The sequence below is a fragment of the Hemitrygon akajei genome, chromosome 23, assembly GCF_048418815.1.
Source record: "Hemitrygon akajei chromosome 23, sHemAka1.3, whole genome shotgun sequence".
NCBI lineage: Eukaryota > Metazoa > Chordata > Chondrichthyes > Myliobatiformes > Dasyatidae > Hemitrygon > Hemitrygon akajei.
In genome coordinates, this window is record NC_133146.1 from 6,951,244 (window position 1) to 6,976,069 (window position 24,826).

A 24,826-nucleotide genomic window follows, 5' to 3' on the forward strand; every position below is an offset into this window, starting at 1 on the left:
CGGCTCTGTGTTCTGTGTAATGAGTCCCAGCCCTATGTCCTGTACCCAAGGAGGGGTCCCGGCTCTGTGTTCTGTGTAATGAGTCCCGGCCCTATGTCCTGTACCCAAGGAGGGGTCCTGGCTCTGTGTTCTGTGTATGAGTCCCGGCCCTACGTCCTGTACCCAAGGAGGGATCCCGGCTCTGTGTTCTGTGTAATGAGTCCTGGCCCTACGTCCTGTACCCAAGGAGGGATCCCGGCTCTGTGTTCTGTGTAATGATTCCTGGCCCTACGTCCTGTACCCAAGGAGGGATCCCGGCTCAGTGTTTGGTGTAATGAGTCCCGGCCCTATGTCCTGTACCCAAGGAGGGATCCCGGCTCTGTGTTCTGTGTAATGATTCCTGGCCCTACGTCCTGTACCCAAGGAGGGATCCCGGCTCAGTGTTTGGTGTAATGATTCCTGGCCCTACGTCCTGTACCCAAGGAGGGATCCTGGCTCTGTGTTCCATGTTCCTGTCTCTTCCTCGACCAAGTCAAGGCTTCGGGTTCTCGTCCAGTCCTAGCCACGTCCATGAACCTTATCCTGTCCAAGCCACGGCTTTGTGTTCTCGTCTCGTCCATCTGCCTCACCCAGCTCAGTGATGGGGTTCCCTTGTCCTGTCCAGGAGCCTCATGTACGGTCCTGTTGCCTCACCTCGTCCTGTAGCCACATTTGTTCCTCGCCTGGTTCTGGAGTCCGAGCCCGAGTCAAGACCCAGGTTCTGAGTCCTCACCCAGGCTCCTAGTCAAATCTTAGCCCAGGCCCGGAATCCTTGTCATGTCCAGAGTCCTTTCTTCCCCACTTCCCTCTCACGCCTCGTCCTGTTCCTGGTAGTTCAGTGTCTGTGTCTTGCATTTGGGTCCGTTCCCAACGCCCACCTTATGACAGTTACTCCTCCACCCTAAGGGTGGCCTCTTCTTGGCACAAGAGGAGGCCATGGCCTAACTTGTCGTAACGGGAATGGGAATTGGAATTAAAATGATTGGCTGAGAAGTTCCACTTGTGGCAGATGGATGAAGGTCCATCCAGTTTACGATGGTCTCACTGCTATTGAGGAGGCTGCACTGGGAGTGCCGAACTCCATTGATGACCCAGGGCGTGTGCAGGTGGAGCACTCAGGGATAGGTGCTGAGGGAGATTAGTGGGGAGGGATGAATCACAGGAGTGTTCCCTGCAAAAAAATCAGAGATAGGAAGGGAGATTAACGTTATGTTAAGTGGTGGGATCTCTTTGGAGATGGCGGACGTTGTGGAAGATGATGTGTTTGAAGGCTGTTGGGGTGATATGTAAGGACAAGAAGAATTCTATTAAGGCAGTGGGAAGATGGGGTGAGCGCGGTTGTTTGGGAAATAGAGGAGATGGAGTGAGGGCAGCATCAACAGTGGAGGGAGGGAAACCATGTTCTTTGAGGGAGGCGGACATCTCTGATATCCCGGAAAGGAAAGCCATATCTTGGGAACAGATGTGGAGGCAAAGGAAGTGAGAAAATGAAATAGTGTTTTTACGGGAGATTGGGTGGCAATTGTAGTCCAGAATTTTGTGAAAACCCATTCTCAGTGATTAAAATCTGTCAAGAGTCTAGCCTATTTGTGACAACAGCTAGTTGAAACCTAAACTATATTCTCATTTCTGGAGTAATAGATGGATAATAAAACCCATCATTATGACATACATCCCCATCTTGTAAACTAATCAATAAATTTATTTATTAAAAGACTGAAGATAAACCGGGAGTCTTGAGGGACTTTGGTGGATTTCTATTTTATTACTATCGGGACAGAATGTGCTAAAATAAAATCAAGAAAGCCAAAATCTTTGTTGGGAAGATCAACTTATCTTACAGTCTGTGAACTTGCAAAGGTTTAGAAAACAGCCACTGCCAGTGCTTCTCCCAACAACCAATATAATCTGATCTTGTAGATAGGCAGCAACATGCAAAGCGCTGGAGGAACCCAGTGGCCAGGCAGCATCTGCAGAGTGAGATGGACTGTTGACATTTCAGGTCCCCGAAATGTTGTCTATTTCACACCATTGATGCTGCCTGTGCTTGTATGTTGTGCCAGATTTCATCAACTTCCATCTCGTGTCTCCAACATTAGTTAAGAGCCATGAACCAACAGCACCTTAGCTTTTGGAAGTAACCTACAGGAAAGGTGCACACAGCTATCCCACATACTGAGAAACCAAAGTACTGATGATGGCGTTGATGAAGATAGGGTAGTTAGCTTAATTTTCACACTCACTCTTATCTCACACAACAAGCCACCGGACTCTTCCCTGATGGTAATGGTTAGCTGACGCTGTGTGCATTAACGTGTATGGGTAAAAGCATTTCTTCTTTCTGGGTAAATTTTGAACAGAATGGAATGCATATCATCATTAATAAAGCAAAGTGGCTGAGTTAGGGAATATCCCATATTATATGTTAAAAATCATAATGTATATTATTTAGTAATATATTGTATTATAATATATTGAGAAAATATATAATATAGATTTTCTCTATACTTTGTGTTATAATGATTACCAACGTTAATTTTGTTATGTGCAGCAGACAGACAAAATCCTGACATTTCAAAAGCTTTTATTTAAATCCATGAGACAATCTGGTTCACCCTTTGATTTCTCTGCACCGATAAGGAAAGGCAATGGGCCACACCATGAAGGACCTGAGCTCTGCCCCAGGATGGCAGCCTGCACCATTTTTACCTTCTGCTGGAATATCAGTTGGAATACAATGGAGCTGGCACCAGACAGGGAGATGCACAACTGAGGGCAGTGATTGAAGCAATGGCCTGCAAATTGGGCTCAGGCTTCACTAAGATCAACAGAAGGAATAGTGGAGCAGTTTCTGTCTCTTCAGTAGCTTGTGAAAGACAGAATTTTGCATAGCCGCTTTCCTTCAGCCACCGAGCAATGCTACATCCCAGTATTATGCAAAAATGTAGCACACCTGGTTGGGGCAGGAGGTGGACAGGGAGTTACAGGAGTGAAAACTGGGGTGGGTGGAACTTGCTGCTGAACACAATCTTTTCCTGATGTGAAGTGCACAGGGGTGAAAAGATGGAGGGAAGTCAGGGGAACACACTGAGGGGTCAGCCGTTGAAAGGGTGAGCAGTTCTATACTCCTGGTGTCAACATCTCAAAGCATCTATCCTGGGCCCACCACACTGATGCAATCACAACAAAGGCATGCCAGCACCTTGGCTTCATTCGGAGTTTGAGGAGATTTGGTATGTCTCAAAAGACTGGCACATTTCTACAGGTGTACCGTGGAGAAAGTTCTGACTGGATCTATCACTGATATGCAGGCACCAATGCATAGGATTGCAAGAGGGCACAGAGTGCTGTAGACTCAGCCACCTCTATCTTGGGTAAATCCTCCCACCATCAAGACCATCTTCAAAGGTGGTGACTCAAGAAGGGAGCATTTATCATTAGGGAGCCTCACCATCCTGGACATTCCCTCTTCTCATTACTACTGTCGAGCAGCAGGCACAGGAGCCTGAAGACCCAAACTGTGTGTTTTAGAAAGTTTCTTCCCCTCCATCCTCAGGCTTTGAACGGTCCATGAATCCACGAACACTGCCCGATAATTCCTCTCTTACAGTATTTATTTTTATTGTATCTTATAGAAAATTGTTATGCTTATACTGTACTGCTACCAAACTTATGTCGGTCAGTGACAATAAACTTGTAATTCCAAATCGCCTTCCCCAATCCTATTCCACTCTTTAACATAGACTCAAGGTCACTGTGATGATGGGTTCCTGCCCCAATTGCCCAAACCAGTTTGGCTTAATCCTTGTGGAAATTGAGGATACTGGTTTTTGAAACCTGACTTTGCATAATATTCACTCTTGGATTGTCCATTATCGTCCACAGCTGTAACACGGACAGGTTGTAAGCAAAGGAATCCTGACAGAAATAAGAGCCCAGATACAAACAGCAAGGACAGAGGATTTGGTATATTAAAATATAAATCTGGCTGAAAAATCCAGTTTCCTTCTATCCAAAACAGTAAAAGGAAATCACCTTCATCATTTCATGCCGTTTTATAAAAGGTGCTCAGAATTGTTTTACAGGAGCACTTCCCAAAATAAAATACATTTTCAAGTTTCTAAGTTTGTAGTTTTTAGTTAGAAGTGCTTCTCAGACAAGTTTCTTTTCCCAATAAAACAGCTTTTGGTCGCAGTTATCTTCACCCACGGAGCAAACTGGCCAAATTTACTTTAACCTTTCATAGGAAATGTGTAGCAATGGTACTGGTCAATCATTCATGGTAAAACTCAAAGGCAGTTTTAGCGTATAATGAAATCATTCCACTGCGTTCTGCTGGTTTTATGTATTATACTGCAAATATTTACTGGGTGTTTGCTCACCAGTGTGGTTGAATTCACCATTTTATTTCATTTTATCCCCCTATATTCACACTGCAAGAGATTGGAAAGAACACAGAGTACCTCCAAGAAAGTGACATGTCTGACTGTGCCCCCGAGGAAGATTATGTCAAAACAGTCATAGGTCCCTTTATTACAAACAATAGAAATAAACTAAAACAGTTAGAGAGTTATGATTGTCCATCCTGTCTGCATTATATTTATCTAACACAAAGATTTGGCAAAGGTAGGTGGCTTGTCCTTTATTAAAATCATTACTTTAGATTTCTGTTGCCGCGATCTCCTCAAATCGAATGTCTTCATTTCGCACCTCGAGCTCATCTAATTCCCTGGCTTCCAGTTCCAGACTGAGTTGCCTCATTTCTCGTTCCAGATCCTGGTTCCTCCGGTACATCTGGATGTAGTTGTGTTGGAGCTGTTTCTGGTATCTAATCACCTTCTCCTTCTCCGCCTGCCACGTGCGTCTCTCCACCTCAAAGTTCTGCAGCTGAGTCTCGCTCCTCCTCCTCTCGTACATGAGCTCAGCCCTCAGCTTTTCCATTTGCTGTCTAAGGCTCTGCTGGCTGTCTGAGTTTTGTCGCTGGACCTTGGCCTCGTCACTCTCGTACATCAGGAAAGCGTCCTCCCGCTCAGAGTAAGGGCCAATCGCATGCCTTGTATTGCCCAGGGCTTCCCTCAGACCAGTCGTCTCCTGCTCCAGCTTGCCAACCTTCTCCCTCAGAAGCTCGGCCTCGTTCTTCTTACGCTGAAGCTCATTCTCGCACACCTCCAGCTCCAAGGTCTTCGTGTGGACCGAATCTCGGAACTCGTGAATCTCGTCCTCGTGGTCCTGCAGCTCGGCACGGACCTCACGGAGCTGCGCTTTCAGGGAAAGAATTTCGTTACTCTTCATGGCTAGATCAGCCTGGGAGTCTTTAAGCTGTTGCTTCAGTAAGGAAATCTCCCCAGACTTCTGGCAAACCTGGAGTGTGGCAAAACAACAGGAGAAGACATCAGTTTGGTAAATATCCCTTCGAGAAACTCCAAATCACATCACGATCGCCCATCATGACTGCATTTGCTGTGTTCTTTTTGCTTCACTTCCATTTGGGAAAACTAGGTGAAGACTGGAGCCCAGGGGACAGTGATGGATGAGAGTGGGAAAGAGGAGGACCAAGCAGCACTAATGCAATTTATAGCTTACAGAAAAAGGCCAAGAGCTGGGGGAAAAGGATAAAGTAGGGTAGAGATAGTGCAGGATCTAAAAAGAGAACACACTGTATGAAACTGGAGAATTGAATTAGTAAGAGAGAATAACAAGAAAGATAAAAGGATGACTTACAAAGAATGAGAGAGTATCACAAACACAAGAGATTCTGCAGTTGCTGGAAATCTTGAGCAACACACACAAAACTTTGGAGGAATTCAACTTGGGGAAAACAGACAGTACAGTGCTTGGCTGATATTTTAGGGCCCTTGTACTTTCTCACAATGCTTTCCAGCAAGGTCTGAGATGGAGTGCCAGAGTTATAAATCTGGTTATATGATCAGTGACAAGGAAGTGAGTTTTTTTATCTTTCAGGAATTTACATTGTTATAGGCCATCCTTGGGTAATGAACAGAGTCCATTTTTACAGACGTCCAAAAGTTTACTTTGCTTGGGAAAACACACAAAAATCACTCGATACGGAGACATCCAAAGTAGACATAACTGATAAAAAAAGAACAATAACTAAATGTGAAGAGCGGGGAATGAATGCATGTACTTATGTTGGAATTTAGTGATATGGAAGCTTGTTCGTATGCAGGAAAGTCCAAAAGATGGCTGTTCTCAACAATGGCAGGGTCTGAAATTGTACTCCCATTCCCCCCACCCCACTCATCACTCTTTCCATCACCCCTCACACCTCATTATGTTCCTGCCTCACCAACCCTTGCATTTCCCCATCGCCCACCCACACCACTCTAATTTCACAGCCCCAGCCACCAGACTGGCTTCATGGCCATCTCCCTGCAGAGGGAATACTTGAAGCCTGAACCTCCCAGAATAGGTCGCTGATGGCAGAGCCATTGCCATGGTGACCTTGCTGATTGTGGGCATCTGCCAGCCTCCCAATTGGGTCCCAGTCACCACAGGCACCTGCCCAGCTTCCAAAGGTCCCCACAGTGTCCATGGGCATCTGCTGGCCTCCCAATTGGGTCCCAGTCACCACAGGCACCTGCCCAGCTTCCAAAGGTCCCCACAGTGTCCATGGGCATCTGCTGGCCTCCCAATTGGGTCCCAGTCACCACAGGCACCTGCCCAGCTTCCAAAGGTCCCCACAGTGTCCATGGGCATCTGCTGGCCTCCCAATTGGGTCTCAGTCACCACAGGCACCTGCCCAGCCTCCAAGGTCCCCATAGTGTCCATGGGCATCTGCTGGCCTCCCAATTGGGTCTCAGTTACCAGGGGCACCTGCCCAGCCTCCAATGGTCCCCACAGTGTCCATGGGCATCTGCTGGCCTCCCATTTGGGACCCTGTGGCCATGGTGACTGCAGGCGCTTGCTGACACCTCCATAGCCATGGCGACGAGTGCCTGCCTACCTCCCACTTGGTCTCCTCCAGCCGTGGGCCCAGCTCAGTCTGCTCCTTCTCGATGGAGGCGCACTTCTTCTCGAGGAGCTCGCGCTCCTGAAGCAGCTGGGCAAAGTCCTCCTGCAGCTGCTTCTTCTCCTGCTGGAGCTGGCACACCTGGAGCTGCAGCACCTGCTGCACCCGCTGGGCCCGCTGGGCGCTCTGCCGCAGCCTGCTGGCGCAGCTCTGCCGCAGCTCCTCAGCCTCCTGCTCGTAGCGCCGCTGCTTCTCCTCGTAGATCTGGCACAGGGCCGCCTCGTTCTCCTCCAGGCTCTCCCGCAGCTGCCGCAGCTCGGCCTCCCTCTCCCGCAGTCTCTCCTCGAGCTCGCGGACCCCCAGCTCCTGCTCGCCGTCTGACAGCAGGGGACAGCGGCCGCTCAGCGAGGCCGAGCTCTTGCTGGAGGACGAGCGGCCGCTGTCCGAGTTGGAGAGTCCATTCAGCGAGGCGGCGCCCCTCCCGTTCAGGCTCTGCTGCCCCCCCGGCCCCTCGAGGTTGATGTGGCCCGTGGAGCAGCTCACTGCCTCCAGCTGCTGGCTTCCGCCCGTGCTGTAGGTGGGCAGGCTGGACAGAGAGTTCCGGCCAGAGTCCGACAGTGTTCCCGACTGCGCGCTGCTCCGGGAACAACCGTAGCTCTGCAGTGAGTTGCGCTTCTCGGCACAGCCGATGGACCCCAGGGAGTTACCGTTGAAGACAATGTTCAGGCTCCCTTGGCTGTCTGACAATCCATTGATGGTTCGGGGAACGAAGTACTGGACAGAGCTCCTGTTCTTGGGCATGACCGGCTTGAACGCTGTCGGCCTGATCAAGTTCTTCTCAATGTTCTGAAACAGAATCAGACATTAAGTCACACTGGGAAATGCCATGAGACAGGTGAAAATAGGTTCAGGGACAGTTTTAATATAAAGATAAGCTTCATTTGTCACACGTACATCAAAACATTGAAACTTGTAGTGAAATGCATTGTCAGCACCAATGATCATTGGGACAGCTGGGAGGGGCAGCTCGTAATCATTGCCATGGTTCCAATGGCAACTTAACACATGCATAGCTTATTAACACTAACCCGTACAACTTGAGAACGTGGGTGGAAACCAGGGCACTCGGAAGAAACCCACACAGCCATGGGGAGAATGTAGAGAGACTGGTGGCACAGTAAAGCATTCAGCTACTATACTGTCATCTGTTACCTTACATCCATCAGGCTTCTGAACCAGTGTGGATAACCTCATTTACCAGTATCCTCAACTGACTCTATGACCTACAGAATCACTCTTGTGCTCACAGTATTATTTTTATTTGTACAATTCGTCGGTCTTAATTTATAAGATTTCATAATGTTTTGTTTTTTCTGTAAATGTTTGCACAAAAGCGAATCTGAAATTAGCAGAAGGTAACATGTACTTTGATCACATGTACAGCACACGAACAGGCCCTTCAGCCCACATTGTCTTACCTGATCCACATCTTCATGTCTCTATTTAAATGGCTCCTAAACACCACCATACCTGCTTCAACCACTCCCCTGGCAGCACGCCGCAGGCACCGACCATGCCCTGTGCAACTGAAGTTGTCTTGTACATCTCCTTTAAACCGGGAGGAGGTACAGGAGTCTGAAGACCCACATTCAATGATTCACAAACAGCTTCTTCCTCTCCACTGACACATTTCTGAACGGCCCAAAACCCAGCAGCATTGCTTCATTATTCCTTTTTGTACACCTTTATTGCTTTTGTAACTTACAGTAATTTGACGTCTTTGTGCTGTGCTGCTGCCACAACGCAACACACTTGATGTGCTACAAGACTTTGGGTTCTCCCTCACACCTTCGATGCACCTCCTCTAGCATTTGATATTACCACCCTGCATAAAGAAGCCTCCAACTGGCTATCCTGTGTAGGCCTCACATCATTTAATTAACTTCTATTACGATTCCTTTCAACCTTTGACTTTCCAGAGAAAACAACTCATTTTCTCTAATCTCTCCTTTAACATGCAGACTATTGTTATTAGAGACACAGTGCAGAATAGGCCCTTCTGGCCCTCAAGCTGTGCTGCCAGTAACCCCGATTTAACCCTAGCCTAATCACGAGACAATTTACAATGGCCGATTAATCTACTGACCAGTATGTTTTTGGACTATGGAAGGAAACTGGAGCACCTGGAGGAGACCCATGCATTCCACTGGCAGAACATAAAAACTCCTTACAACGGACTCCAATAGCATCACGCTAACTGCTACGCTACTGTGGTGCCCATTCCAGGCAGCATCCTAGAAAACCCCTACTGTGGTGCCCATTCCAGGCAGCATCCTAGAAAACCCCTACTGTGGTGCCCATTCCAGGCAGCATCCTAGAAAACCCCTACTGTGGTGCCCATTCCAGGCAGCATCCTAGAAAACCCCTACTGTGGTGCCCATTCCAGGCAGCATCCTAGAAAACCCCTTCTGTACCCTTTCCAAAGCTTCCACATCCTCCTGTATGGGATGACCGGATTTACACACAATATTCCAAGTGCGGCCTAACCAAAGTTTTATAAAGCTGCGACAGGAATCCCGGGCTCGTACTCAGTGGTCCAACCAATGAAGGTAAGTGTGTCACACCCCTTCGTTATCACTCTGTCTCCATGTGGGGTCAGCTTTCAGTTCTATAGTGCCAACACTGCTCCAGGACACTGCCCAGAGAAAACCCGCAGATGCTGGAAATCCGAGCAACACACAGAAAGTGCTGGAGGAACTCAGCAGGCCAGGCAGCGTCTATGGAAAAGAGTACAGTCGACATTTCGGGCCGAGACCCTTTGGCAGCACTGCAGAATAAAAGATGAGAAGTCAGAGCAAGAAGGTGGGGGGAGGGGAGGAAGAAATACAAGATACTAGGTGATGGGTGAAACCATGGGGGGGGGTGAAGTAAAGAGCTGGGGAGTCAATTAGTGAAAGAGATACAGGGCTGGAGAAGGGGGAATCTGACAGGAGAGCGTGGAAGAAAGGGAAAGGGGAGGAGCATCAGAGGGAGGTGATGGGCAGATAAGGAGATGAGGGGAGAGAGGGAAATGGGATTGGGGAGGAGGGAGAAGAGGGGAGAGGGAGGGAGAGGGGGGAGAGGGGGAGAGGGGGGAGAGGGGGAGAGGGAGAGGGAGGGGGGAGAGGGAGGGGGCGACAGACTATGGGTTCCTCTATTGCCGTAATGAGGCCACACTCAGGTTGGAGGATTCAATCTTTTTTCTCCAGTTCGGCAGAAGGGTCTCACCCCGAAACATCAACTGTTCACTCTTTTCCGTAGATGCTGCCTGGACTGTTGAGTTCCTCCAGCATTTTCTGTGTGTTCCTGGGACACTGCTCAGCTTTTATAGAAACACAGAAAACCAACAGCACAATACAGGCCCTTCAGCCCACAATGCTATGCCGAACATGTCCTCACCTGAGAAGTTACCTAGGGTTACCCATAGCCCTCTATTTTTCTGAGCTCCATGTACCTGTCCAGGAGTCTCTTAAAATACCTTATCGTATCTGCCTCCACCACCATCGTCTCTGCCCATTCCATGCACTCACCACTCTCCGAGTAAAAAACTTACCGCTGACATCTCCTCTGTACCTACTTCCAAGCACCTTAAAACTGTGCCCTCTTGTGCTAGATGGAAAAAGCCTCTGACCATCCACACGATCAATGCCTCTCATCATCTTATATACCTGTAGCAAGACAGGCTTGCATCAGCCAATATGCACCCAGCTTTGTACAAATTGCACACAGCAAGCGTCCACAAACTGCCACAAAGGTTGTCCATCAGCTGAGATATTAATTGTGAGGAAAGCAGGAAAAAAATCCTCTGCTTTTCCTGCATATAACACTACCGGACTTTTGACAAGCACACACATGGCAGGGCAGGGCAGGGCAAGTTTCAGGTTAGCATCCCATCTGAAAGCTGGTACCCTTGGCAGTGCTGTACCCACTGTGATCACAGTCGCTGGCGTGACACTTGAACCAACAACCTTCAGACTCAGTGACAAGCAGGTCATCTCGCTGAGCCATGACTAGATCTGAGGAAAGGTGATGATGTGGTCAACAGACACAGCTTAAACGGCATGGCAATAATAATTTACATCTCTCATTTATCCATAGCAAAGCTTTGGTAATGTTTCCTCAAGCAGTCCATTCTACTTAACACCCAGAAGGACATGGCTGCCAATGGCCCACGTCAGGCTCCAGGGACAGTCAATGCAAGGGAATGCAGTGATTTTATATGTATATATATAGAGAGAGGTGATTTCAGTGTTGGCAACCAATCTGCAGCTGATTAAAATCATGATGGGTCACAGGGAGAACGTACAAACTCTGTGCAGACAGCACCAGGGATCAGGATCGAATCCATGTTGCTGGATCACCACCCTCCACCTGGCCCTCATCCACCTGGACAAAAAAGACACGCATGTTCGAGAGCTGTTCATAGACTTCAGATCAGCATTCAACACAATCATCCCTCAGAAACTGACTGGAAAGCTGAGCCTACTGGGCCTGAACACCTCCCTCTGCAACTGGATCCTAGACTTCCCAACTGGGAGACCTCAGTCAGTCCGGATCGGGAGCAGCATCTCCAACACCATCACACTGAGCACAGGGGCCCCCCAGAGCTGTGTGTTCAGTCCACTGCTGTTCACTCTGCTGACCCACGACTGTGCTGCAACACACAGCTCGAACCACATCATCAAGTTCGCCGATGACACGACCGTGGTAGGTCTCATCAGCAAGAACGACGAGTCAGCTTACAGAGAGGAGGTGCAGCGGCTAATGGACTTGTGCAGAGCCAACAACCTGTCTCTTAATGTGAACAAAACAAAAGAGATGGTTATTGTTGACTTCAGGAGGGCACAGAGCGACCACTCCCCGCTGAACATCAACGGCTCCTCGATAGAGATCGCTAAGAGCACCAAACTTCTTGGTGTTCACCTGACAGAGAATCTCACCTGGTCCCTCAACACCAGCTCCATAGCAAAGAAAGCCCAGAAGTGTCTCTACTTTCTGCAAAGGCTGAGAAAAGTCCATCTCCCACCGCCCCCCCCCCCCACCCCCATCCTCATCACATTCTACAGGGGTTGTATCGAGAGCATCCTGAGCAGCTGCATCACTGCCTGGTTTGGAAATTGCACCATCTCGGATCGCAAGACCCTGCAACGGATAGTGAGGTCAGCTAAGATCATTAGTGTCTCTCTTCCTGCTATTACAGACATTTACACCACACGCTGCACCCGCAAAGCTAACAGCATTGTGAAGGACCCCAAGCACCCCTCACACAAACTCTTCTCCCTCCTGCCATCTGGCAAAAGGTACCGAAGCATTCGGGCTCTCACGACCAGACTGTGTAACAGTTTCTTCCCCCAAGCCATCAGACTCCTCAATACCCAAAGCCTGGACTGACACCTTGCCCTATTGTCTTGTTTATTAATTATTGTATTGCCCTGCACTGTTTTGTGCACTTTATGTAGTCCTGTGCAGGCCTGTAGTCTGGTGCAGTTTTTATGTTGTTTTACGTAGTCTAGTGTAGCCTTGTGCTGTCTCACATAGTCTAGTGTAGTTTTGTGTTGCTTCATGTGGCACCAGGGTCCTGGAGGAACGTTGTTTCGTTTTTACTGTGTACTGTACCAGCAGTTTATGGTCGAAATGACATTAGAAGCAACTTGAACTTGAAGCAGCAGCACCATCTGCTCCGACACCTATGCGTTGTTCGTTTTTAAACTGATCAAACTTACAGAAATAGTACACGGACAGGAGAGCTTCAAGCAGCTTCTCTTTGGTGGGTTAGGATTAGGGTTTACTGTATCCATAGAACTAACCCATTGTGGGCTCCAATACACAGGATTGTGAGCTGTGTCAGCTCCATTACGGGCACTAGCCTCCCCACCATCTTCAAAGGGTGATGCCTCCAGAAGGTGGCATCCGTCATTAAGGATAATCACCGTGTGGGACACGCCGCCTTCTCATTACTACCACCAGGGAGCCTAACACAGCCACTTGCAATGTTTAGGAACAGCTTCTTCCCCTCCACCAGCAGATTTCTGAACTGTTCATGAACACGCAGTCTCTCTCCCTTTATTATTCTGACTAACAGCAACTTTTTTTATATCTTGCACTGTACTGTTGTTTTGTGGCAGCAAATGTTTTGATACACGTCAATGACAATAACCTGATTCTGACTCTAACCCGTTCACAGTGGCAGAGACTCCGCAAACCACTCAAAGCTCAGCACAACGTGACCCTGGAAACCCAGTGTCAGTGAAGAGCCACGATGTGACAACCATCTAACTTACTACTAGATCAATCTAACTCTTCCCTCCCACGTAGCCCTTTATTTGCCTTTCATCTATGTGCCCAAGAGTCTCTTAAATGTTGTTAACGTATGTGCCTCTATCACCACAGCAGCACCCACCACTCTCTGTGTGAAAAGCCTACCTCTGACATCCCCAAGTTATGCCCTTTGTATTAGCCAATTCTGCCCTGGGAAAAAGGTCCACTCTGTCAAAGCCTTTTCTCATCTTACACAGCACACCTGTATCAAGACGCCTCTTGTCCTCCTTCACTCCAAAGACTACGGTACCGCGGCAGTGTAACGGTTTGCACGCTATCATAGCTCAGAGCGTTGGGGTTCAGAGGTCTGTTCCGACGTCATCTGTACATACTCCCCATGGAATGCGTGGGCTTCCTTCACAGTTCAAAGACTGACCAGTTCGTTGGTGACTTGGTCATTGAGCCTACCCTGACCATGTACAAACACACAAAACCGTGGTGCAGCTCGAAGAGCCGGGAAGGCCTATTCTGCACTGCATCTCGAAATAAGTAAATAAATAAATGACAAACAGAAAAGCCTTCACTTACATAACCTTGCCTCATAGTCCAGGCAGAGTCATGGGAAACCTTCTCTGCAGTCTCTCCACATCCTTCCGATAATAAGGCGATAAGGACTGAACACTATGTTCCAGGTGTGCTCTAACCAGAGCTTAAGAGGGCTGCAACAATGCTCGTGGCTCCTGAACTTAATCCCCTGGCTAATAAAGTCCAACAAACCAGACGTTTCTTAGCCGCCTATCAACTTGCATTGGCAACTTTGAGAGACATGGCCCCAAAAATCCCTCTGTTTCTCTACACTGCGAAGAATTCAGCCATTAACCCTGTACTTCGCTTTCAAGTTCAACGTTTGTTTTGCATGTACCCTACCAGTACTCCTTCAGGACGTGAAAGGAAACCGGAGTGCTCACGCAGTCCCAGACAGAACGTGCCAATTCCACGAAGAAGTCAGGATCAAACGTGGCTCCTTTCATTCAAAAGCACCTGCTGCAATTAAGCATCTTCCCTGTTCTGGGAGCAGACTTTTGTATTGTGTTAAGTAGGTCAGAGCTCGAACTGCTTCCATAGGCTAGTCTAGCCCTGCACTGAGCAATTTAAACCAATACCATTCTATCACAAGGCTGCATTAGCACTGACACTTCTGGCATCACTAAATGACTGGATAAGGACAGAATGAGAATAAATTTATTAGCTTTGCTTGCCAAGTGTACATCGAGACAATGAAACACGCAGTGAAATGCGTTGTTTTACTGTCGACGACCAACAAAGCCCAAAGATGTGCTTGGTCAGCCCGCAGGTGTCCACACAAGTTGATAAGGTGTGTTGCCCTACATTAGTTAGTGGGTTGAGCTGAAGAGCCACAGGATAATGTTGCAGCTCTAAAAATTCTTGGTTAGACCACACTTGGAATATTGCATTCAGTTCTGATCACCTCACTGTGGAGAGGATGTGGGAGCTGTAGAAAGGGTGCAGAGGAGATTCACCAGGATGCAGACTGGATTAGAGAGCGTGTCAACAACTTACTAAACCCTAACCCATACGACTTCCAGGAAAATGTAGGAGGAAACCAGAGCACCTGGAGGAAATCCACACAGTCATAGAGAGAACGTACATACTCCATAGAGACAGCGGCGGGAATTGAACACGGACCTCCCGATTTCATATGCTAATCGCTAAGCTACTATGATTCGGCAGAAGATTTACAGGCTATGAAGGAGTTAACGATACAACATTCACAGAAAGCTGTTAGTCCCAACTGATTAAATGCAACAACAAGCACTTAGCCAATAAATTCATCACTTTCCAAGGAATTAGCCCCTGGAAAATCAATCTGAAGTCATGATAATTACAAGCACTTTGAGAATTCAACAAACTCTGGGAAAGAAATGGGTGACAATTAATTTATCAACTCAAGAGATTTTCCAAATGCTGGAAACTTGAGCAACACACACAAAATGCTGGAGGAACTCAGTAAGTTGGGAAACATCTACAGTGGGGAATAAACAGTTGGTCTTTTGGGCCAAGACCTAACAATTAAGATAATTGTTCAATTAGCTACAACAAATATGTGGGGGCAGAGAGGGGTTGGGGGGAGGAGAGAGTGGGGATGGATTCTTTTTTAACGAACATTATAATGGCCTCAGGGGTCTTTGGTTGTGTTTGAACCTGCACCTCTTGAAAGAGTGGCCTTTATAATTCTCTTCTAAACATTGCTGGCACTCAATCAGTTTAACAAAATGCTCATGGGTCATGTAACATTTTGGAGTTAATATTAACTCCAAAATATTAATAATATTATTAAGTGAAAAACTGGATATTCCCCTGGGTGCTAGTTTAATGAAGGTGTTATCCAATTTAGAAAAAAACAATAATAGTACACAATCCATTTAGCTCCTTTAGAGTAACGTAACTTCTGTGCTGTTAATCTACTTGTTATTGTAACAAAGTATTTGTTTGTGCCATGCACTGTGCTGTTACCACACAACACATTTCTCGACGTTATATCAGTGATGATAAACCCGATTCTGATTCTGGAGTTGGGCCCGTTGACCCAGCTTGCCTATGCCAAGCTTTCCGCCATTCACACTCATCTCATCTGTCCACATTAGGTGCATACATATATCCTGTTGCTTCAATGCCTATATCTTAAACACCGTGATCGTACCAGATTCTACCACTTCCTCTGGCAGTGAGTACCAATATCAACCACTCTATGTGGAAAAAAAAGGCCTTTTCCTTGAATCCCTTGTAAAATTCTTTTTATCCACCATCCAAGATGGCGGCACGTACAATCTCAGCGGCTTACAGCTCTCCAGTCCAAGCACACTTCTGCTCAATGAAACTGTACAGCCGACAGGAGCTCCTTACGATGGGTACAGCCCACCTATTTTGAACATTTAGAAATATGGGAACTTTTAAAGATTAAATTGTACTGCATTCATGGTAAACATCTGTTTTTCACAGACTGGAGCAGCCCTGAAATCTCATTGTTTTGAGCAATGACAAAATGGTTCTATTCTTTTCTTTAAACATACACGCTCTTGTTTTTGATAACCCTGCCTATCTACCTCTTAACACTTTTATAGGACTCTCATCAGGTTATCCCTCAGCTTTCTGTGCTAAAGGGAAACCAAAGCCAGCCTATCGAATCTCTCCCCGTAACCAAATGCAACCAGTGTTTCGTATATAGTTGCAACATGGTGTCCCAACTTTTATATTCTACGCTGTAACCTATGAACGCAAGCATACTTTTACCTTTTTAAAAAGCCTGTCCACCTGTCTTGACTTCATTTAATCGGGCTGAAATACAGCAGTGCAAAACATGAGGAGCTCGCAAGCCTGCTCTGCATTTAAGTGTCAATGCCTCTCCACATCCTCGACAGATCCCACATCTTCTGAATCATATTGCCCAAAGTTTTAACCAATCTCATTTTCTCCTCCAAGGAAGAGGATTCCAACCTTCTTTAGAGATTTCTCTTCACCTCCACTCTAAATGGTGGACCGTTTATGCTGCCACCAAGCTCCTTATCTCTGTGTTCCTGGCAGTATTAGTGGAACCCATTTTGACAGTCCTTTACACTCCTAAATTCATCCTTCCTCTAATTCTTCTAAACTCTGGCTTTGTCAATCACCCTTAATAATATAAGCCTCTCGTGTGTCAGGAATCAACGAAGGGAAATACATTACATTGATTTCAAAGTCTTCATTGGATACAGCCATCAAAAAAGAACAGTTTCAATAGCCCACTCTACAATTCATGTAAAATTAGATACAAACCAGTATACTTTGTAATACTTATGCAATGGATTTTCAATCCACATATAAGATTAATCTTCTTAGTGCATTAATAAGAAAAATAAATTGAGATTTGTGTAGTGAGTGCAGTTGAGAGCTTGAAGCGAAGATTCTCTTGTTGTACCGTATGGCTCTGTGAAATTTTCCAAGTGTAATTATTTTTTGGCCACAAACTAGGCAAAGGACAATGGCAGTTCATCTGGTAGTCCCAGCTCTCCAAGATTTATTCCAATGTCCAATACTGAATCAGACATTATGGCATTTGAGCTGTGCCTGGCCACAGAATCATGGGTAAAGACAGAGTAGAGTAGCGGCTAAGCACGTACCCCTGAGGTGCACCAATGGCGACTGTCAGTGAGGTGATGTTATTTCTGATCTGCACACATTGTGGTCTCCCGGTGAGAAAGTCCAAGATATGGTTGCAGAGGGAGGTATGGAAGCCCACCCAGCTTGTTGATTAGAATGGAGGGTATGTTTGTGTTGAACACTGAGCTGTAATCAATAAACAGCAGCCTGATGCAGGTACGGTATTACAATTGTTCAGGTGAGATTGCATCCGTGGTAGAGCTAGTTGGCAATAGGGTCTAGGTCCTTCCTTATGCAGGAGTTGATTCTAGCCATGACCAACATCTCAAACCACTTCATCACAGTAGGTGTGAGTACCTCTGGGCAATAGTCATCGAGGCAGCTCACCCTGTTCTTCTTGGGCACTGGTATGATTGTCACCTACTGAAGCAGGTGGGAACTTCTGCCTGCAGCAGCGAGAGATTAAACTTGGCCTTGAACACACCCGCCAAGTGGGTGACACAGGTTTTCAGAGACCCACCAGGTACACAATCAGGGCCTGATGCCTTGCAAGGGTCACCCTCTTGAAAGATGTCCTGATGTTGGCATCACAAGGTTACCGAATGCTGCAGGGATTCACACTGACGTGGTTTCATTCTCCCTTCAAAGCATGCACGAAAGGGGTTCAGCTCCTCTGGGAGAGAGGCATCACTGTCATTCATGACGTTAGGTTTTGCTTTGTAGGAAATAATGGCTTGCAAGCCCTGCCAGAGTGGACGTGCATTTAATTCCATCTCTAACCTCAACTGCAATTGTTTTATCACACTTAAGATAGCCTTCTGTAAGTCACGTATGGATCTGGAACAACGATCTTGAATGTGTGGAATTTGCAATTCCTTCGACCCACATCCCAAAGACCTGCCAGTGGCAAGTTTATTTCTTCACTAGGTGGGTAGGGAAGTAGTTAATGGGTATGGAGAGAACGGCTTATAGGGATATACGTAGGAGGAAAGAGATCAATACAATGGCTCAGTGAGCTGGTGTAGGCCTGATGGGCTGAATACCCTCTTTTTCAGCAGTACAGGAACAAGAGAATTTAAAGTCACTCAGGATTCAAAGCCTGGATAACATTTTCATAAGAGAGAGGAGCAGAATTAGGCCAGTCAGCCCATCGAGTCAGCTCCTCCATTTCATAATGGCGTATCCAATGCCCTCTTATCCCCATTTTCCCACCTTCTCTCCATGACCTTTCACTCTGACTAGTCAAGAACCGATCAACCTCCACCTTAAATGTAGCCAGTGATCTGACCTCCACAGCATCTGTGGCATATGAATTCCCCAGATTCACCACCCTCTTGCTAAAGAAATTCCTCATCTCTGTTCTAAATGGCTGTCCCTCTATTTTGAGGCTGTGCCCTCTTGTCTTCTAGACTCTAGACTTCCCCTACCAAAGGAAATATCCTCTTCACATCCACTCTATCTAGGCCTTACAACATTCAATAGGTTTCAATGAGATCACCCCTCATTCTTCTAAATTCCAGCTAGTACAGGCTCAGAGCCTTCAATCACTGCTCATATGATGACCCTTTTGTTCCCGGAATCATCCTCGTGAGCCTCCTCTGAACCCTCTCCAATGTCAGCATATCCTTTCTTAAATAAGGGGCCCAAATCTGCTCACAATACTCCAAGTGAGAACTCACCGTTACTTTTTTGCATCCTTGCTCTTACTGTATATTCTCGTCCTCTTGAGATGAGTGCGGACATTGCTTCACCTTCCTTGCCACCAATTCAATCTGCAAATTAACCTTTAGGGAATCCTGCACAAGGACTCCCAAATTCCTTTGCACCTTGGAATTCTGAATTTCCTCTCCATTCATAAAATAGTCTATGCTTTTATTCCTCCTAGCAAAGTGCACGGCCATACACTCTGAAATGGTATTCCATCTGCCACTACTTTGCCCATTCTCCTAATCTATCTTGGTCCTTCTGCAGCTTCTCTGCTTCCTCAACACTACCTGCCCTTCCATCTCTCTTTGTATTGTCTGGAAACCTGGCAACAAAGCCATCAACTTCATCACCCAAATCATTGACATACAATGTAAAAAGCGGTCCCACCATAGTCCCCTGTGAAACAGCATTAGTCACAGGCAGCCAAAATCAAAAGGATCCCTTTATTCCCACTCCTTGCCTCCATTGCAATCAGCCAATGCTCTATCCACGCTAGTATCTTTCCTGTAATACCCTGGTACTCGTGAGACCATAATTGGAGTATTGTGTACGGTTTTGAGCTCCTTATTTTAGAAAGGATATACTGACAATGGAGAGGGTTCAGAGAAGATTCACGAGAATGATTCCGGGAATGAAAGGGTTATCGTATGAGGAACGTCTGGCAGCTCTTGGGCTGTGCTCCCTGAAGTTCAGGAGAATGAGGGGGGGGGATCTCATAGAAACATTCTGAATGTTAAAAGGCCTGAACAGATTAGATATGTCAAAGTTATTTCCCTTGATTGGGGAGTCTAGGACAAGAGGGCATGACTTCAAGATTGACATACGTCCATCTAGAACAGAGATATGGAGAAATTACTTTAGTCAGAGGGTGGTAAATCTGTGGAATTTGTTGCCATGAGCGGCTGTGGAAGCCGTCAGTGGGTGTATTTAAGGCAGAGATATATAGGTTCTTGATTAGCCAGGGCATCAAAGAGAATAGGGAAAAGGCAGGGGTCTGGGGATGACTGGAAGAATTGGATCAGCCCATGATTGAATGGCGGAGCTGACTCAATGGGCCGAATAGCCTACTTCTTGTTTATCAGCCTCATGTGGGGCTTACTGGCCTATAATTTACTTTCTTCTGTCTCCCTCCTTAAAGATTGGTTAGACATTTGCAATTTTCCATTCCTCTAGAACCACGCTAGACTCCACTGATTCTTAAAAAAAATCATTACAAATACCTCCACGATCTCTTTAGCTACTCCTTTAGAACCCAGGGGTGTGGTCCATCAGGTCCAGGTGACTTATCTACCTTCAGACCTTTCAGTTTCCCAAACCCCTTGAGACTCTCGAACTTCTGGCATACTACTAGTGACTTCCACAGTGAAACCTGATGCAAAATACTTATTCAGCTCATTCATCGTTTCCTTGTCCCTCATTAATATCCTTCCAGCATCATTTTCCAGTGGTCCAGTATTTACTCTCACCTCTCTTTTACTCTTTATATATCTGAAAAACATTTCAGATATTATTAGCTGGCTTGCCTTCATATTTCATCATTTTTAGTCGCTTTCTGTTGATTTTTTTAAAAACTGCCTTACTTCTCTAATTTCCCACTAATTTTTGCTTTATTATAGGCCCTCTCTTTTGCTTTTAAGTTGGCTTTGACTTCCCTTGTCAGCCACAGTTGTGTCATCCTGTCTTTAGAATACTGCCTCTTTTTTGGGATATATTTATCCTGTGTCTTCCAAATTGCTCCTAGAAATTCCAGCCATGGCTGTTCTGCCATCATTTCCAAGATGGGTTACAGTCAGGCCCATTTCTTGAATACATGGCTCCTCAAATTTTTTCACATTGCACAATGTTTATGTGCTGCCATCTATCAAAATAGGTTGCTGAGCACAGCTGGGTTCTTATTGCATCAATTGTCATATTTGTGACACAGCTTCTGAGTTTTGTAAATGCATAACTTGGGAAGACATGGGGGTGTGTAGGCTTCTAATGCCTGGACAAGACGTCATCTGCAATGTTTCAACTGTATGGGTCACCCAATTACTTCAAATACAAGGGCCCATTTTGCAGATACGTAAAGGGGACATGCAATCCATAGAGCCTGGCACAGGAAAAGTGGTGCTGCCGAGATACATTAAAAACTTGCTTCACTGTAGTTCCCCGTGTGGGTCTCCAACTTCACCCACAACATCCGAGGGCATTCCTAAACCTAGCTGGACACAACATCTCAGCCAACGTTCCCCCAATGATCGGACACTCTCTCTTCTCCTCCCACGGGGCAGAAGATACAAAAGTCTGAAAGCATGTACCACCAGGCTCAAAGACAGCTTCTATTCCACTGTTATAAGACTGTTAAATAGTTCCCAAGTTTCACTCTTGAGCTAGTATGATAATATCGACAAAGAACCTCACTATCTACCTTGTTACAGCCTTGCACCATATTTGTCCAGTGCTCAGCACTTTCTCTATAACTGCAACACTACATTCTCCACTCTGTTACTTTTATCCTTTTGTGCCACCTCAATATACTTCTGCACAGAAGGATCTTGGGGTCCAAATCCATGGTTCCCCATAAGTGATTGCACAAGTCAGTAGGGTGGTGAAGAAGGCATATGGCATGCTTAAACACGAGAAAGTCTGCAGATACTGGAAATCCAAAGCATCACACACAAAATGCTGAGTGAACTCAGCAGGTCAGGCAGCGTCTACAGAAAATAATTCACAGTCGCTGTTTCAGGCTGAGACCCTTCATTGGGGCAGGCATACTTACCTTTATTACCTGAGGCATTGAATACAAGAGTCAGGAAGTTATGTTGCAATTTTATAAAACTCTGGTTAGGCCACATCTGGAGTACGACATTCAATTCTGGTCACCTCATTATAGGAAGGGTGTGGAGGGTATGGAGTGGGTGCAGAGAAGGCTTCCCAGGATGCTGCCTGGATTAGGAGGCACATACAAAGGTTGGACAAACTAGGGTTGATTTCGCTGGATCACCGGTGGCCGAGGGGAGGCCTGATAGACGTTTATAAGATTATGAGAGGCACAGATAGACGACCCAGTCTAATTTCTTTTTTCCAAGGATCAAAATGTCTAATAGAGGGCATGCATTTACGTTGAGAGGAGGAAAGTTCATTCACAGCCAAGGTGCAGGGCAGAGGAGATTTACCAGGATGCTGCCTAGATTAGGGAACATGTCTTATGAGGATAGGTTGAATGAGCTGGGACTTTCTTTGGAGTGAAGGAGGATGAGGGGAGACTTGATAGAGGTGTATAAGATGATCAGAAACATGGATAGAGTGGACAGCCAGCACCTTTAGCCCAGGATGGAAATGGCTAATACAAAGGAGGAAGAGAGGTGACGATAGAGGTGTATAAAATAAAGAGAGGCACAGATAGAATGAACAAGCAGGATCTCTTTTCTAGGCAGCAATGGCTAATCCCGGAGGACATCCATTTATGGTGATTGGAGGAGAGTTTGGGGGAGGGGGCGGGGGGCATCAGAGGGAGGTTGTTTCAGTGTTGTGATGATTGAGGCTGGTACAACAGGGACATGGATGTGAAAAAATGGAGGCTTGTGTGCTACGTAGGAAGGAAGGGTTAGATTGATTGTGAAGTATGTTTATATAAGTTGGCACAACAGAGTGGGCCGCAGAGTCTGTACAATACTGTTGTTCTAAAACAAAATTTTTCATGTGATAACAATAAATCAAATAATAGCAAGTGCAAACGCCTGTGGCTGTGAATACATAACACTGCTCACTGTCACGTTTCCAGGGAAGGACCTTCGAGTACTCTTACCTTCTCAAGCTTGCCTGACACCGGTATTATCTTTGGTGGAGGACCCCGAATGTTTCCATTGACCGACTTTCCCTCCTGCACATCCTCGGGATCACTGCAGGGACTGGCGGGTGATTCCATCATATTCCAGCCTCCGTTGTGCCGGTCATCCTTTAGTTGGGTATAGTTCCCGCTCTGTTTCTTGGTCACCATTCCACCAATGCAGTCCTGAGAGTAGCCATTTTTTAGGTGCCCATCTTGCTGCCTGAAGATGTTCTGGATCTGGTTGGCTTTCCGACACTTACTGCTGTATTCTGTGGCCTTACAGTGTTTGTCATGGTAGTTCCGTCCCGAGACAAGGCTGCCAACACTACCCATGGTGTCTGGTAAGACAGGCGATGATGCAGAAGTTTGCAGGCTCGTCCCACTCTCTGGACCCTGATGCTCAGAAGCTATGGGCATTGCCTGAACCATTGCCATGGTGATGAGCTGTCACAATGTCCACTGTGTCTGGAGCTGCTAGCAACCAGATAAAATAAAGGGAGAGAGAGATTAAAATAAAATGTAATGAAACACAAAACCTGTAAAATAGATAAAATCTGAGCTTTTCAAAACTTAAAAATAAACCTTGTAGTTATACTGTGAGCAGACATCCCAAAAACTAAATGTAGTGAATCACAAAATGTACAAAACATATAACCTTCAGGCATTTCAAAAAAATTAAAATAAACATATCGATGCAGCTATAAAGATGGCAAGACAGCGGCTATATTTCATTAGGAGTTTGAAGAGATTTGTTTTGTCACCAAAAGCACTCATAAACTTCTATAGATGAAACACGGAGAGCATTCTGACAGGCTGCATCACTGTCTGGTATGGGGTGGGGGGGCTATGCACAGGATCAAAAGTTGTTGTACAATTAGTCAGCTCCATTTTCAGTACTAGCCTCCGTAGTATCAAGACATCTTCAAGAAGCGGTGTCTCAAAAAGGCAGTGTCCATTATTAAGGACCCCCATCACCCGGGACATACCCTCTTCTCATTGCTACCGTCAGGAAGGAGGTACAGAAGGCACACACTCAGTGATTCAGGAACATCATCTTCCCTTCTGTCATCTGATTTCCTAAATGAACCCATGAACTCTACCTTACTTTATTTTATATTATTTCTGTTCTTACACTATTTTAAATTTAAATATTATTGTAACTGATTTATTAATTTTTTTCTATATTATCAAGTATTGTGTTGTACTGTTGCTGCTAAGTTAACAAATTTCACAACACATGCTGGTGACACTAAACCTGATTCTGATTTACTAGGTATTTGCTGTGGTGCATACATATAACAAGAACATTCAACAATTATAAGAATAAAGAATTATATACAAGTACACTTAGAGGCTAAAGTATAGATACGGTATGGAATAAAATGTTCATAAATACATCAACACCAAAGTTCGAAGTATTATCAAAGTACATAAATGTCACCGTATACCACCTTGAGATTCATTTCCTTCAGGCATACTCATGAAATCCATTGTAGAATAACCACTATAGTAGAATTAGTGAAAGACCGCATGTATTTACAACCTGCAAGGGGTAACTAACTTACCAGCCCACCTGTCTATTGAAGGAGGCAGAAAGCCAAAGCAGGCACAGACAGTGCCCAACATTAGGACTGGACCTAGGTCTCTGCCGCTGTGATGCAGCAAACCTACCAGCTAGAGCATGTACTACAAAAAACATCAGCCAAGCATCAAACACAACGTGCGTCATTAGAATTTGTCTCCGGAACCTCAGCCCCCCCCCCCCCCCCCCCCCCCCTTACCGATCAAGAACCAACCAAGCTCCACTTTAAATACATGTTTTGAGGCTGACTACAAAGAGTTGAATCTCAAGGTTGTATAAT

General features: G+C 46.1%; 1 protein-coding gene across 9 annotated transcripts in view; it reads right to left on the reverse strand.

Moving 5' to 3' along the window:
* Window positions 1-2,585: 2,585 nt before the first annotated feature.
* Window positions 2,586-24,826, reverse strand: part of lzts2a (leucine zipper, putative tumor suppressor 2a) — a 243,322-nt gene continuing 221,081 nt past the window's right edge. For 5 of the 9 annotated variants that reach the window (XM_073026878.1, XM_073026884.1, XM_073026883.1 and 2 more), the window contains 3 exons: window positions 22,941-23,435; window positions 6,983-7,834; window positions 2,586-5,379 (listed from right to left, as the gene is read on the reverse strand). In XM_073026878.1, coding sequence (XP_072882979.1) covers window positions 4,678-5,379; window positions 6,983-7,834; window positions 22,941-23,399 — 2,013 coding nt within the window. In that variant the 5' untranslated portion in view covers window positions 23,400-23,435 and the 3' untranslated portion in view covers window positions 2,586-4,677. Of the gene's footprint in view, window positions 5,380-6,982; window positions 7,835-22,940; window positions 23,439-24,826 lie in introns of all 9 variants that reach the window. The other 4 variants (XM_073026879.1, XM_073026881.1, XM_073026880.1 and 1 more) reach the window with 1 other exon arrangement.